General features: G+C 36.2%; 1 protein-coding gene across 2 annotated transcripts; it reads left to right on the top strand.

The window, feature by feature from the left end:
- Positions 1 to 2526: 2526 nt before the first annotated feature.
- Positions 2527 to 10875, top strand: LOC102227458 (C-C chemokine receptor type 4-like). 2 transcript variants are annotated; one of them, XM_023330203.1, is made up of 2 exons: positions 2527 to 2624; positions 7592 to 10875. In XM_023330203.1, the coding sequence occupies exons 1-2, from the start codon at positions 2587 to 2589 to the stop codon at positions 8670 to 8672; spliced, it is 1119 nt and encodes a 372-aa protein (XP_023185971.1). In that variant the 5' UTR covers positions 2527 to 2586; the 3' UTR covers positions 8673 to 10875. The 2 variants fall into 2 exon arrangements, with proteins under 2 accessions (XP_023185971.1, XP_014328774.1); XM_014473288.2 differs by lacking the exon at positions 2527 to 2624 and adding an exon at positions 3955 to 4156.
- The last annotated feature ends 1040 nt before the right edge of the window (positions 10876 to 11915 follow it).

Below are 11915 nucleotides of genomic sequence, written 5' to 3'. Positions count from 1 at the left end.
AATGCTGCAGTGACATTTCTGATGAAAATTAAAGAGAGAGATTATATTTCTCTTGTTTCAGCTTCTCTTATTGGTTCCCTGTGAAATACAGAATAAAATTTAAAATTCTCCTTCTCCTAAAGCCCTTAATATTCAAGCTGCACCAAACAGAGATTTGATAGGTCCATATGCTCATTACAGAGCAATTTGCTCTCAGATTGCAGGTTTACTGATAGTTCTGAGAATTTCAAAGAGCAGAAAGAGAGGCAAATCTTTTAGTTATCAAGCTCCCCTCCTGTGGAACCAGCTCTGTCTGCTTTGAAGACTAGGCTTAAAACTTTCCTTTCTGATAACACTTTTAGTTAGACTGGATTAGGTGAACCTCAGCTATCTCTGTAGTTATGATGCTACAGGCATAGGCTACTTGAGGACAAATCAATAACTTTTTCTCACTTTCTTCTACTACTCTCCAATTAGCATCATTTGTTGCTATTTCAATTATTAATTTTATATGTTTTTCTCTCTGTAGAAGCTACTCCAGCTGTGACATAAAAGTAGTAGATCTTTCTGCTCATCTTCTACATCTACCTGAGTTCCCCTGATGTAAGGTTCAGGTTTAAATACTACACAAGCACAGGTCAGGGTCTTGTTTACGTGATTATTACAGTCATTGCCTGTATAACCATCCTGTGGTTTTTAAAACATAAAACGTTGTCAAAAAACCTCTGTATTGACAACATAAAGCCAAACATCATTTAATTTGAAAACACTGTGGTGAAATTTATGATGTTTGTGGTGTTGGAGTCAGTTTTGACCCTGTTATTACAAATGGTTTTAAAACAAGAATATTTACCCAAAGTTAGATGCCCCTAACACTGTTAGTTGACATGCATGCAAAATTCAGTTTGATGTTGATCACTTGAACAACAAGCAAAACCAAGAAAAAAACATATTTACAGCAAGTGAAGCTTTGATTCATATTTTTGGTAAAAAAAAATAAAAAATGTGACCTAGGGAACAAAGCAGCATAGTGATTCAGATTAGGTGTTCTCCGAGGAAGACAATGATGTCAGCTATCAACCAGAAAACCAATACATCTGATGAAGATTTCACTGGTGAACAAATTGATCCCATTCCTGCTGAAATCTTCTCCTCCAAGGGTAGAAAGCTCCTGACATACAGGGCAGGAAAGCTGCTGTGGATGTTAAAATGATCCCTTTGGTCACAAGATTCACTGAGAAGAATTGTGACATCAATTGATGCTTTAATTTGTTCAGGTCATTGTCACTGAAAAAGGGTACTGATATGTTTTATGCTTTTCATGTTGTATTTGTATTAACAAAGTACAGTTAATAAAAACAAAGCAGTATTTTTCCTGAAATAAACATTAAGGTCAAATCTGACCGCAACCCCATACGGTATTCTAGTTAATCGTATTTTAAAAGTCAATAAACACAATAGATTTATTCAAGAGAAGTGTTCTAATAGTTCTCTGTAACGGTCAAATAATCAATCAATTATATATCTATGTCATTCTCTTAAGTTGCATTTTATTTTTTGCAAATTAAAAATGTGAAAGCTTGTCTAATCAGAAAATAAACATGCATCATAAAATGAAATTTTATGCAATGTAACTGTTTCTGTTTTTAATAAAAATGTTTCATTTTCAGTGTTTGGTTTTCCAATGCCAAATCTCCTTTTGGATGTCAATGCAAGCTGTCACCTTTTTAGCCTCATAGTAGCCCACCTTTGATCTGTATTTGAGATTTCCTGGATACCGCAGAATTGTTGGTGTGACATTTTTAAAAGGCTTTTTGATGCTTGGATCTTGGTGTGACGTCAGGTGAGAAACAAGGTTACGGTGTCTGGGGTGATGGTTACAATGAGTGTAGTGCAAAGCCATATGTCATTGACAGTAACCTAGAAAGAAGACAATGTGGTATAGAGCGTGCTTATTGTGTGATAGGTGAGAATTCCACAGGACATTGTATTGCCTTCGAGTGGTATTTCCATTTTCATCCTGTCATGATTTGCAGAGTGTGTCTTTGTGTGTCATACCTTAAAGCCAACCAGAAAGCCAGCCTGCCCAATAAATTTAATTGTGTCTGAAGGCTGTGTCTTACAGTGACTAGCAGCATTTGCAAAAACCCAAATTTTCTCCTCAACCTGAAAGAGTACAACTTCCTATTCAGGTTAAGATATGTATTTCCTATAAGAGGCCATGTTTTGAAACTACTTGTACAGACTGCAGCACTGTCTATTTTGGTAGTATCACTCTTGTGCAAAACATGCATAACCCATCATGCCCTGCAACCTTCCATCTATGTGCATTTGCAGGATTTGGTCAAAGTCACTATGTATTTAGACGAGCATATGTGGACTTGCGGCTGCATGTGGGTTTTTGTTTTAAAGTTTCAAAAGCTGACTGAGGAAGTACAAAACCATATAATTTATACACAGGCCCACCTGCCTCTCTGGTCTAGGGGGTGGAGAGTGCTTTGAGAGGTGTATAAACCTTTTCACACATTCATACTGGCTGACTGATCATATCGGATACACAGCTGAGACACTTTTGATATTACTGATTACTTTATTTCTTGAAGCAAAATGAATTCGACAGAAAGTGATCTTTTCACCAGTGATGGGTAGGTTTCTGTTCAATTTGTATGCAAAAGTTTCAAACATATAGTTTTAATACGAAAATATGCTGTAAAAAATTTTGTGTCGCTGAATTTTACTCTTATTTGATTTTTCCCATTGTTTGATTTGTACAGTATTTACTTGTAGTCACACAAAGAATAATTTTGTGTGTGTTTTTTTTATTTATTTTCACCTAAAGAACATGCAGGACATACAATGCTATTTTTAACCTTTGATACATTACAGAAAACAAACTGAGCAGATTTGGATTTAAAATTATTTTAATTTAACCGGAAAAAATACTGATAATATGCATAACTACATATAATGAGCATAAGCCCATACAGACATTTCCTTTTTTATTTACAGTGTAAGAAAAATTGCATGTTGAGAGCGGATCGTTTTGTTTTCAATAATTATTTTTGCCTTCAATGTCTTTTACTGTAATTTGTGTCAAGCTTTTTCCCATGTCTCCACTGGTATTTTGGCCCATTCATTTGTGAGGTTGGACACTCTACCTGCAAACTCCATGATATTCACCTCCTTTCACAATTCCTCTACTGCATTTAAGTCGGGGTAATGTCGACTCACTCTTAAATGTTCATTTTACTTTCAAATTAAGATTACTTTCAGTCTAAATCAGTCAGGGGTATAAAGAAGGATTACTCAACCACGCCAATTCATCTGTCATCACATACATTATTCATTTTTCTTTCAAACCCGAGTATGCTTATAAGAAACCATTGAGCAAAATGCATAAAAACAAACCTATATGACTTATTTTAACATTTTTCACTTACCTGCGTTGTCGTGAGATAATCATCGGCAAGTTGTAAAATGAAGTGATCCCTGCCGTGATGTGGTTCTAGATCTGAGTCACTGTAAAAGACAAAAAAAAAAAAAAAAAAACTTCATTTGTCAAGCAAGATCGTCTGTGGTTTATTTATTAATTTTTATTATATTTAAACTTAAAACAACTTACATATGATATAGTTACACTATCAAAAAATCAGTACATTATAGTTTAACCTCATACGTGTTTGGTTAAAGATTTTTATCTTAAACCGCTTTTCCTATCCCTGTGCGGTTTGTCTAACCACAGATGCACTTTTTTTTTTCTTTTTAATCATAAAATATTTATAGTCCGTGTTATTTCTGATTCGTGACTTTTTCTTGCCAGGAAACACAGACGACATTTAAAGAATGTTTGCTAAGCACAATTCAGCCGACAAAAGGTCCTAATTTTTGTTTCAGTTCTTGATTTTGTGCAGAAGTAGCACTGCCTTGCTTTAATCTAGAAGAAGAAAAAAAAAAAAAAAACTAGGAGGAGAAAAGATAAATTCCTAGACAGACATTTGATCCAAGGCGTCGTTTTGGCTGCAGTCTGTGGGCGTTCAGATGGGATTCTTATTGAAAGTGCGATCGGCGGTTTTCTTCCTCAGAAACTGGGTCGTGGAACCCTTTTGTCAGCTGAACAGATGAATCCCCCAGCTGTGACAGCTTTCACTTTTACTCTCTCTAATACTGGCACACCTGGGTAAGGAAAAAATGTTTTTAAAGCTACACGTTTTATTTCTTGTTTTAGCAGAGGTCTTTAAAGCACTAAAGTCTTGAAAGCTTAACTGGTCGCTGCTAGCCTTTGGCCTACCTATCTACTTTCATTTCAGGAAGATGTTTACTTGCAGTTCAGTTTCACTTTAGCTACGTCTAAGTTTTATGATGCATACTTTCGCAATTTTATTTTGGTGATAGATTTGTAACTCCTTCTCTGACCGAGGCTATATACGTTCTGTGTTGTATTTGCATATTTGGCTACATATGTAGAAATAATAATAATAATAATAATAATAATAATAATAATAATAATAATAATAATAATAATAATAATTAAAAACAACTCCCAAGCAGGTTTAGTCTGATTAAAAACAGAAATAACCCCAGAACTGGTATATGGTATATTTACAGTATATAGAAAGAACTTTAAAATAGGGGCAGATACATCTAGACAGAAAAGTCTGCAGCCGGATCGATTTTAATCTTAAAAGCAACAGCTGTGTTTTCAGCTGCAGAGACCTTCAAAGGACCTCGCAGGAAAACAGCCACATTTTGACATGTCTAAAAATGTTTCAATGTGTTGAAGTTATTTATTCTCAAACTGCGTGGTTGTTGCAGTTCATATCAAATGAAGTTTAAACACACCCGGTTAAAATATTACTCTTTGCCACAGAAAATGACACCAGGAAAAGTTATTTCCAAGCTTTTTCTGCCTTTTCATTTAACACACCTTCTTTATTATTTAGCTGAACAACAGACAAATCTGTTCAAGAGACAACATAAAAGAGAAAAATAAATAAATAAAAAAAAGCTTGCTATAAGCTGGCTGCATAAGAGTTCACAACCATACTTTGTTGATTTCTTTCCAGGTTTCAGAGTCGTCTTAAGTAGTCAGGCAATTTATTTATTGAGAATCTGATTAAGAATCTGAAATGGATATGAGCTACTCGAAAGTTTTTCCCAGAATTTCCTCATTTGCATGCTTTAGCATGTAAACGAGTCTAGTTTATTTATACCACTTTTTACAATTTAAAATACATGCCTATATGCAATATAAACAACACAAGTGCTGTAAAGAAACAGATTTCAATGCAGTAAGAATTCGGAACGCCTTTGTAAGCAGATACATTCCAAGCTGTCTCTTAAAAATCTCAGAGGTGGTTGAAGATAATTGAAAGGCTTGTTGTGGAAACGCATTCCATTACATCTGCTGTGAAGGACAACAAGTAAATACAGATCAGATCAGCTAACCTAAAGGACGTACTGCAAGTGAAGCTAGTCAGACAGAAATATAAGTTACTGTCTCTATACCATGAAGACCACAAACTTTAACATGGATCCTGCAGAGAGCAGAGTTATGTGATAGAAACTTATCAGGAGCTGGAGATCATAAACAAAGTAAATATAAAGTCTTCACATACAAAGAGGTTGCAAAGGATGAAATGGATAACCTGTGTAAAGGTAACAGTGAAAATCTCAGTATTAGATATGCAGAGTGAGTGAAGTAGCCAATAATGAAAGCAGTGACATTACTAAAACTGACATTTTGTTCCAGTCACAAAAAACAACTCTCAACTCTCAGTGAAAAATAGTGGTGGCAGTATGACACTTTGCTGTTGCTATTCTTCAGATAAACTAGAACTTTATCTTGAATCTTGAATAATAAATGTCAGTTTGAAGAACACTTTATAAATGACCCAACCAGAGTGCTCTGCTATATATGGGTGAAGACGGGTGTGGATTTCCACACAATATGATAGATATCGACAACAAGCATCGGGCAGATTGAATGCTGGAAATTAACTATGTGATTCATAAAACATGAGTTTAGAGGTGCGCAGACATATGTAACCAAGCTCTTATTGTTTATTATTATAATTATTACTGTCATTATTTGTGTTTTCCTCTCTAACTGCTTGTTCATTTCTAAGTTGAATTGTACAGGGTATAATAATTAAAGGTAGAAAAAGTCTCAAAATGATTTATCCTATATTGTGTGCGGATTTGTTTTACACCCACTAAATTATTCATACTCCTGTCAGATTCGAGTTAAAAGCTCATAATCTTTTAATTTAAAAACATATTCCTCCTGCCTGGCAGTGATAGAAGCATTTTGGAGTGGTCCAACTAGAACCCATGGAAACGCCTTAAGTAGAGAAATATTAAATATCAGAAAAATACACCAACTCGACTGATTTGATCTCTAAATTATTCGGCTTAAATCATGCAATCATGACTAGACAGACGTTCAGTGTGACGTTCGCACAGTGTGGCATGTTCAAGGGAGGATTGGTTTACTGTGTAAGAAACTCCAGACACGGATTGATGTCCCCAGTGTTAAAATGACTGCCTTATAAACATATGAATGTTGGTGTGGTGGTTGACTCTCAAACAGGCTAAAGGTTTGCGTGTCTAAGTGGTCAGCGGCTCAGGAGTACAACAGGGGGCTGTACTCACACTGGTGTTTTTCAGTCAGACTTTCAGTACAAGTCAGAGTCCTATCATCTGTAAAAAAATACTCAGATGACTCTGCAGTTGTCTGGTTGATATATGGATGAGAGGCCGAGCATAGAGAGCATAGTGGACCCCTTTGTAACGTGGTTTGGGAACTCGTCTTGAATGTTGAAATAAAAGATTTTTGTTTTTTACAAAGCATAAGTTTCTATCAAAATTTGTTTTAATAGAGGAAAATGTCAGCTTCACATCACAGTAACCTAACAACTGGGTTTCTTCAGATGTGGTGTGGCACTGTCCAAAACCACAGCCACTGACAAATACTCTATGAAGGGATTTATAGAGTAAATCTATAAATGAGAGCTCCATCAACATGGACTTGACTGCATAAAATAGTGGGAGACAAATTGTGGAAACAAAGATTATTTCTTTAATAGTCATTTCTAGAGGACTGTTCCAATATGGACTCAATGAAGCTCAGAAAGAGGACATAGTCTGATTAGTTGCATGTGCAGTCGTACATGAACAGTTGCCACAGACTTATTAATTATTTTGCACTTTGGGTAAGCACTGAAGTTTATTCCAGCTCAACCCGAGGATGATGAACATTGTTTTCTAATACAATCCTAGCATTTTTAAATTCTTTTAAAATTGCTATTTGTAAAGAACAACAACATGCACTTTGTAGCCATGTTTTGAGTCAGGCACAGAATAGGGATACATGGTGATAGTCTAGTAATGACTTCATTTGCTGTTTGATTCACAGCTAGCAATTTCAAAGAAGGTGCAACATATTTCTTTCTCTGTTCTGTGTTATATTTAACTGGGAGAAAAAAATGGGATCAATCTAAATCGGCAGGTCAAGCTTCGATGAAAATCAGTATTCAGAAAAACCCCATCAGTGTGAAAATGAAATATTTTGAAAATACTGATCACTTATCTTTGTTTCTCTTTTTCCTTCTAGGTATAATTCTTCTATGCCCTTTACTGACGGCACCACAATTGAATATTTCTATCCAGGGGACGACGAAGACTATCAAACATGCTATTATGTGCGACATGGGGCTTACTTTCTTCCACCCCTCTATGCCATTTTCTTCCTCTTAGGTCTCCTTGGAAACTCTTTAGTAATCTGGGTCATCGCTTGCGGGGTTAGACTCCGTAGCATGACTGATGTGTGCCTGGTCAACTTGGCCATCGCTGACCTTCTCATGGTGTGCTCTCTTCCCTTCCTCGCCCACCAAGCCAGAGACCAGTGGCTGTTTGGAGATGCTATGTGCAAGATGGTCCTGGGCATTTATCACATTGCCTTTTACTGTGGAATCTTTTTCATTTGTCTGATGAGCATCGATCGTTACTTGGCCGTAGTGCACGCAGTTTACGCCCTTAAAGCACGCACACGCACCTGTGGCATTGCGGCAGCTGCTGTTACGTGGTTGGCTGGCTTTTTGGCCTCTTTTCCTGACCTGATCTTCCTCAAAACTCAAACATCTGTCAACGGTTCTCAGTACTGCTACCCTGAGTATCCCCAGAAATCACCCAACGATGTGTCCGGCAACCTTCATTTCTGGAGTGTGTTTAGTCTCTTGAAAATGAACATTCTGGGCCTGTTTATCCCAATTTTCATCCTAGGCTTCTGCTACTCTCAGATCATTTGCAGGTTGCTATCAACCCAGTCTTCCAAGAAGCAGGCCATCCGTTTGGTAGTCGTAGTGGTGGCCGTTTTCTTCTGCTGTTGGGTTCCTTACAACGTGGTGGCCTTCTTTAAAACACTGGAACTTCTGCAGGTCTACGCCACATGTGAAAGCAGCAAGGCCGTCAGACTGGCTTTACAGATTACAGAAGTCATCGCGTACTCCCACAGCTGTCTCAATCCCATTCTGTATGTCTTTGTCGGGGAGAAGTTCAGGAGGCACCTCGTAAGGCTGATAAACAGAGCTCCATGCAGCCTGTGCCAGGTGATCAAGATGTACATTCCTCAGGACAGAGGTACCTCGGTGTACTCGCAAACTACCAGCGTGGACGAAAGGAACACTGTGGTGTGATCTGGAACTGTAAATTTAAATTCTGTTACTTATACCAATATGTTTGTGAACATCTTTTATACACAGACTGTTCATGTGAAGTCAGATAGGTCACGCTAGTTTCAAGTTAACGGTGAAATACCTTTGACTTGTTTTCTTGTTATGACGAATGATGGTTTATATGTAGAAACTAGACTGAATGTAATACTTTCCCATGCACAGTGTCTTTCAGTGAACCTTGTATTTCTTAATGTGCAGCATTTTAAAATATCTTCCGTAAAAGTGTTTCTGTCAAAGTCTTACATTTTATTATCTCAATGTAAAGCTGTAAATAAAGTTTTATGCTCAGACTTTTAATACTTATGTTGCATTCCATTCCAATTTTGAATGAAAAAATCTGCTGTTTATTTTCTGCCATTTCATTTGGTTTGGAAGAATTTGGCTCCTAAAACCTGCTTTTTTAGGGATTTGACATTTTCTTTGTTGTTCACTTGCAGTTAATTTATTTTGGGAAATTGCAGAATTAACTATTTATTTTCTTGAATTTGGATTGTCAACAGCTAGCTAAAACCAATAACTCTTACAAATCTTAGTATATGCTGTGCAAAGGTGTCAAAGTTAGAAAAGTCAATAAACTATCAAAGCCAAAAAGAGCAAACTTAGGTTGGTCAAAGTTAACTTGCTTAAATTAAGAAACTTTTACATCACAGTAGTAGTTTAGATGTAATGTCATATCATAGACATTGTGTAATAAACAACAAAGATTATTTTTTTAAAAATCAGACATGTTACTACAAAACAGGAAATGAATCAACTTTATAAGCAACTTTTTATATATAATCACTTAGGTAAGTCTGTTTTAATATACATACTTTGTAAAACACATAGGCCTCATTTAGATTTAGACGTAAAATGTATGTCCCCATAAAATTCTTACTAAATTTATTTGAGGCTGCGGTTATCACGCTTGCTTGTCCTACCACAGTTTTTCTTTCCACCTGACTTTCTACTAATAGGCGATGATGCATCAATCTTTGAACAGGCAGCTTCTTTTGCATAGTGGGATACTATACCTGTGGTGGTTTTCAGTGGCTCAGTATTTGCCAAGTAAGCAGTATTCCCCACATGCATGTAGATCGTAACACAACATTTCTGATTTAAAACAATCTGTTTTATTATTGATTGGATATAATATTTGTAATTTCTGTGGTTTCGGCTGTACGCTTTTTTGGATGACATTCTAGGTTATTGTAATGTACCTGTGTTTACGCTGTGCATTTTATTAGACAGACTGCAGATTGTCGAGAAACTGAAAACACGACAACATGTGTCTGCAAACATCACATCAGAAATATTTTTGAGCTGAACTAAAATCTCTCTTCCTGAGATAAGTGTAAAACCCTCACGTGCAGCAACTGTGTTGTTATCATTCACTGTAATCATCCATTAGCAAAATAAACTGAGAAGATAAATTACAAATAAAGACTGCTATAGAGTTCTCGGTTTGCTTTTTTGAGATTGGTGCACAGTATGAAGCCTCTAATGCAACCTGCAGCGTTAGCTTGGTAGATTCAGAAACATGTTCTGCAGAGGATCTGTACCTCACCTCAACCTTAAAAAAAAAAAAAACCCACAACCTGAAAGCGGAAACATATAACCAAGCTGTGAGTTTAACCTTTTTAGGCTTTGCAAACACTCAATAACGTTCATCTTTTTTTTTGAAATTTTATTTTTTATTGCTCATGTATGTTTTTATACATAGCAGCTGTTGCTTTTGAAAAAAAAATACAATTCACTATCTGACAAAGGATAAAGTTTACTAATTCAGAAATGGCAAAAAGAAATATTAATAGTGAATGAAGCCAAAGCAGCAATAGTTTTTTCAGTAATATGCACCAATTGTGTGACAATAGACCCAGTTGTATTATATTTATCTTTTTCAAAAAGAAGGATCTTTCAGACAAGAAGTAATCACACATTGACCACAACATCCTTTACTCTCGCCCTGCATTTCCTGCCTGTTGCTGGCAGATAAAGCAGAAGTGTCAGAACGTTCAATGCCTTCAGAAAAAAATGTCATATTGCATGAGGACTGAAATACACAAACATATAAATTGTGTGATTTGTTTCTTAGTCAGTAATGCTTATAGCCTTGAATTAGACTGTGAAAGATATGGCTGTAAGCCTCTTCACAACAGTACTAAACATGTACATATTTCTTAAATCTTGTGTTTGTTGTGTTTTTTCTATATATGTTTTATATTTGTATTTTTTTAAAAAATAAACTGTATAATTAAAACATTAAAGAATGTATTTTTACTTTGTCCATTTCTTGTGGTACCAGCCATTATTATTATTATTATTATTATTATTATTTTTATATATATATAGCACCAGTTAGAAGGTAGCCCTGAGTGTAGTCTTTTCGTTCTGTGGTTTCTTGTGGTGGAGTCTCTTTCATGCAGAGATCCTTATCATTATTAAATATCTGCAGATTAGCACAGAGAGAATAGAGATTGCATGTGTGCCTTTTACTGCTGACACACAGGAAAATGATCTCTGAACTATTCACAAAAACCAAAACACGGGTTTCCCTTAAGGAGGCCAACTTTTGCTACGGAAGTGGGGGAAAGGGGGGGATTAGCGATTACAATGGAATGAGGTGACATAGTTACTATGAATGACATGATTCAGGAAGGAATGAAAACTAGTATGAATGTGCAGCAGGTGAGTTTAGTCGGCCTGAGTAAGGTGTTTTTGTTATACCCCTTCTGAACTGTGAAACAGATGTGTTGTTTCTCTGACAGTCCCAAATATACAAACTCTGTCAGGTCTGCAGCGGTTTGGCCACTAAAAACTAAACAAGGATGTCCGAGTACATCATCTAAAAGTACATCTTGTACTTTTATTTGTAGTCCGGGTGACGAAAGTTGACTAAACAGACTAAAGTGCAGGTAATATTGCAGCAGGATGCAAGTTCTAAGAATGTTTCAAATCATCATGATGTTTTTTTTATGCCAAAACATAATAATTGGAGCAATGGCAATATAAACACACAGAAGAAGTACAGGAATAGGAGCAGGGATGTTGAGGACTCCTTCAGGACTCCAGCTCTGACCATCACACAGTTACACATCAAAGTGGACGTCAGTGTCTGGATGAAATCTATATGCAGTTCGAGGTGTGAACTGGATATATATAAATGGTTTCCCTGTTGATAAGCATCTTGATTATGGAAAGACAGCCATTTTAAAGTCCAACTGA

Source organism: Xiphophorus maculatus, chromosome 3, assembly GCF_002775205.1.
Source record: "Xiphophorus maculatus strain JP 163 A chromosome 3, X_maculatus-5.0-male, whole genome shotgun sequence".
NCBI lineage: Eukaryota > Metazoa > Chordata > Actinopteri > Cyprinodontiformes > Poeciliidae > Xiphophorus > Xiphophorus maculatus.
Note: the sequence above shows the minus strand (reverse complement) of the source record. Positions and strands in the feature narration are given on the sequence as shown.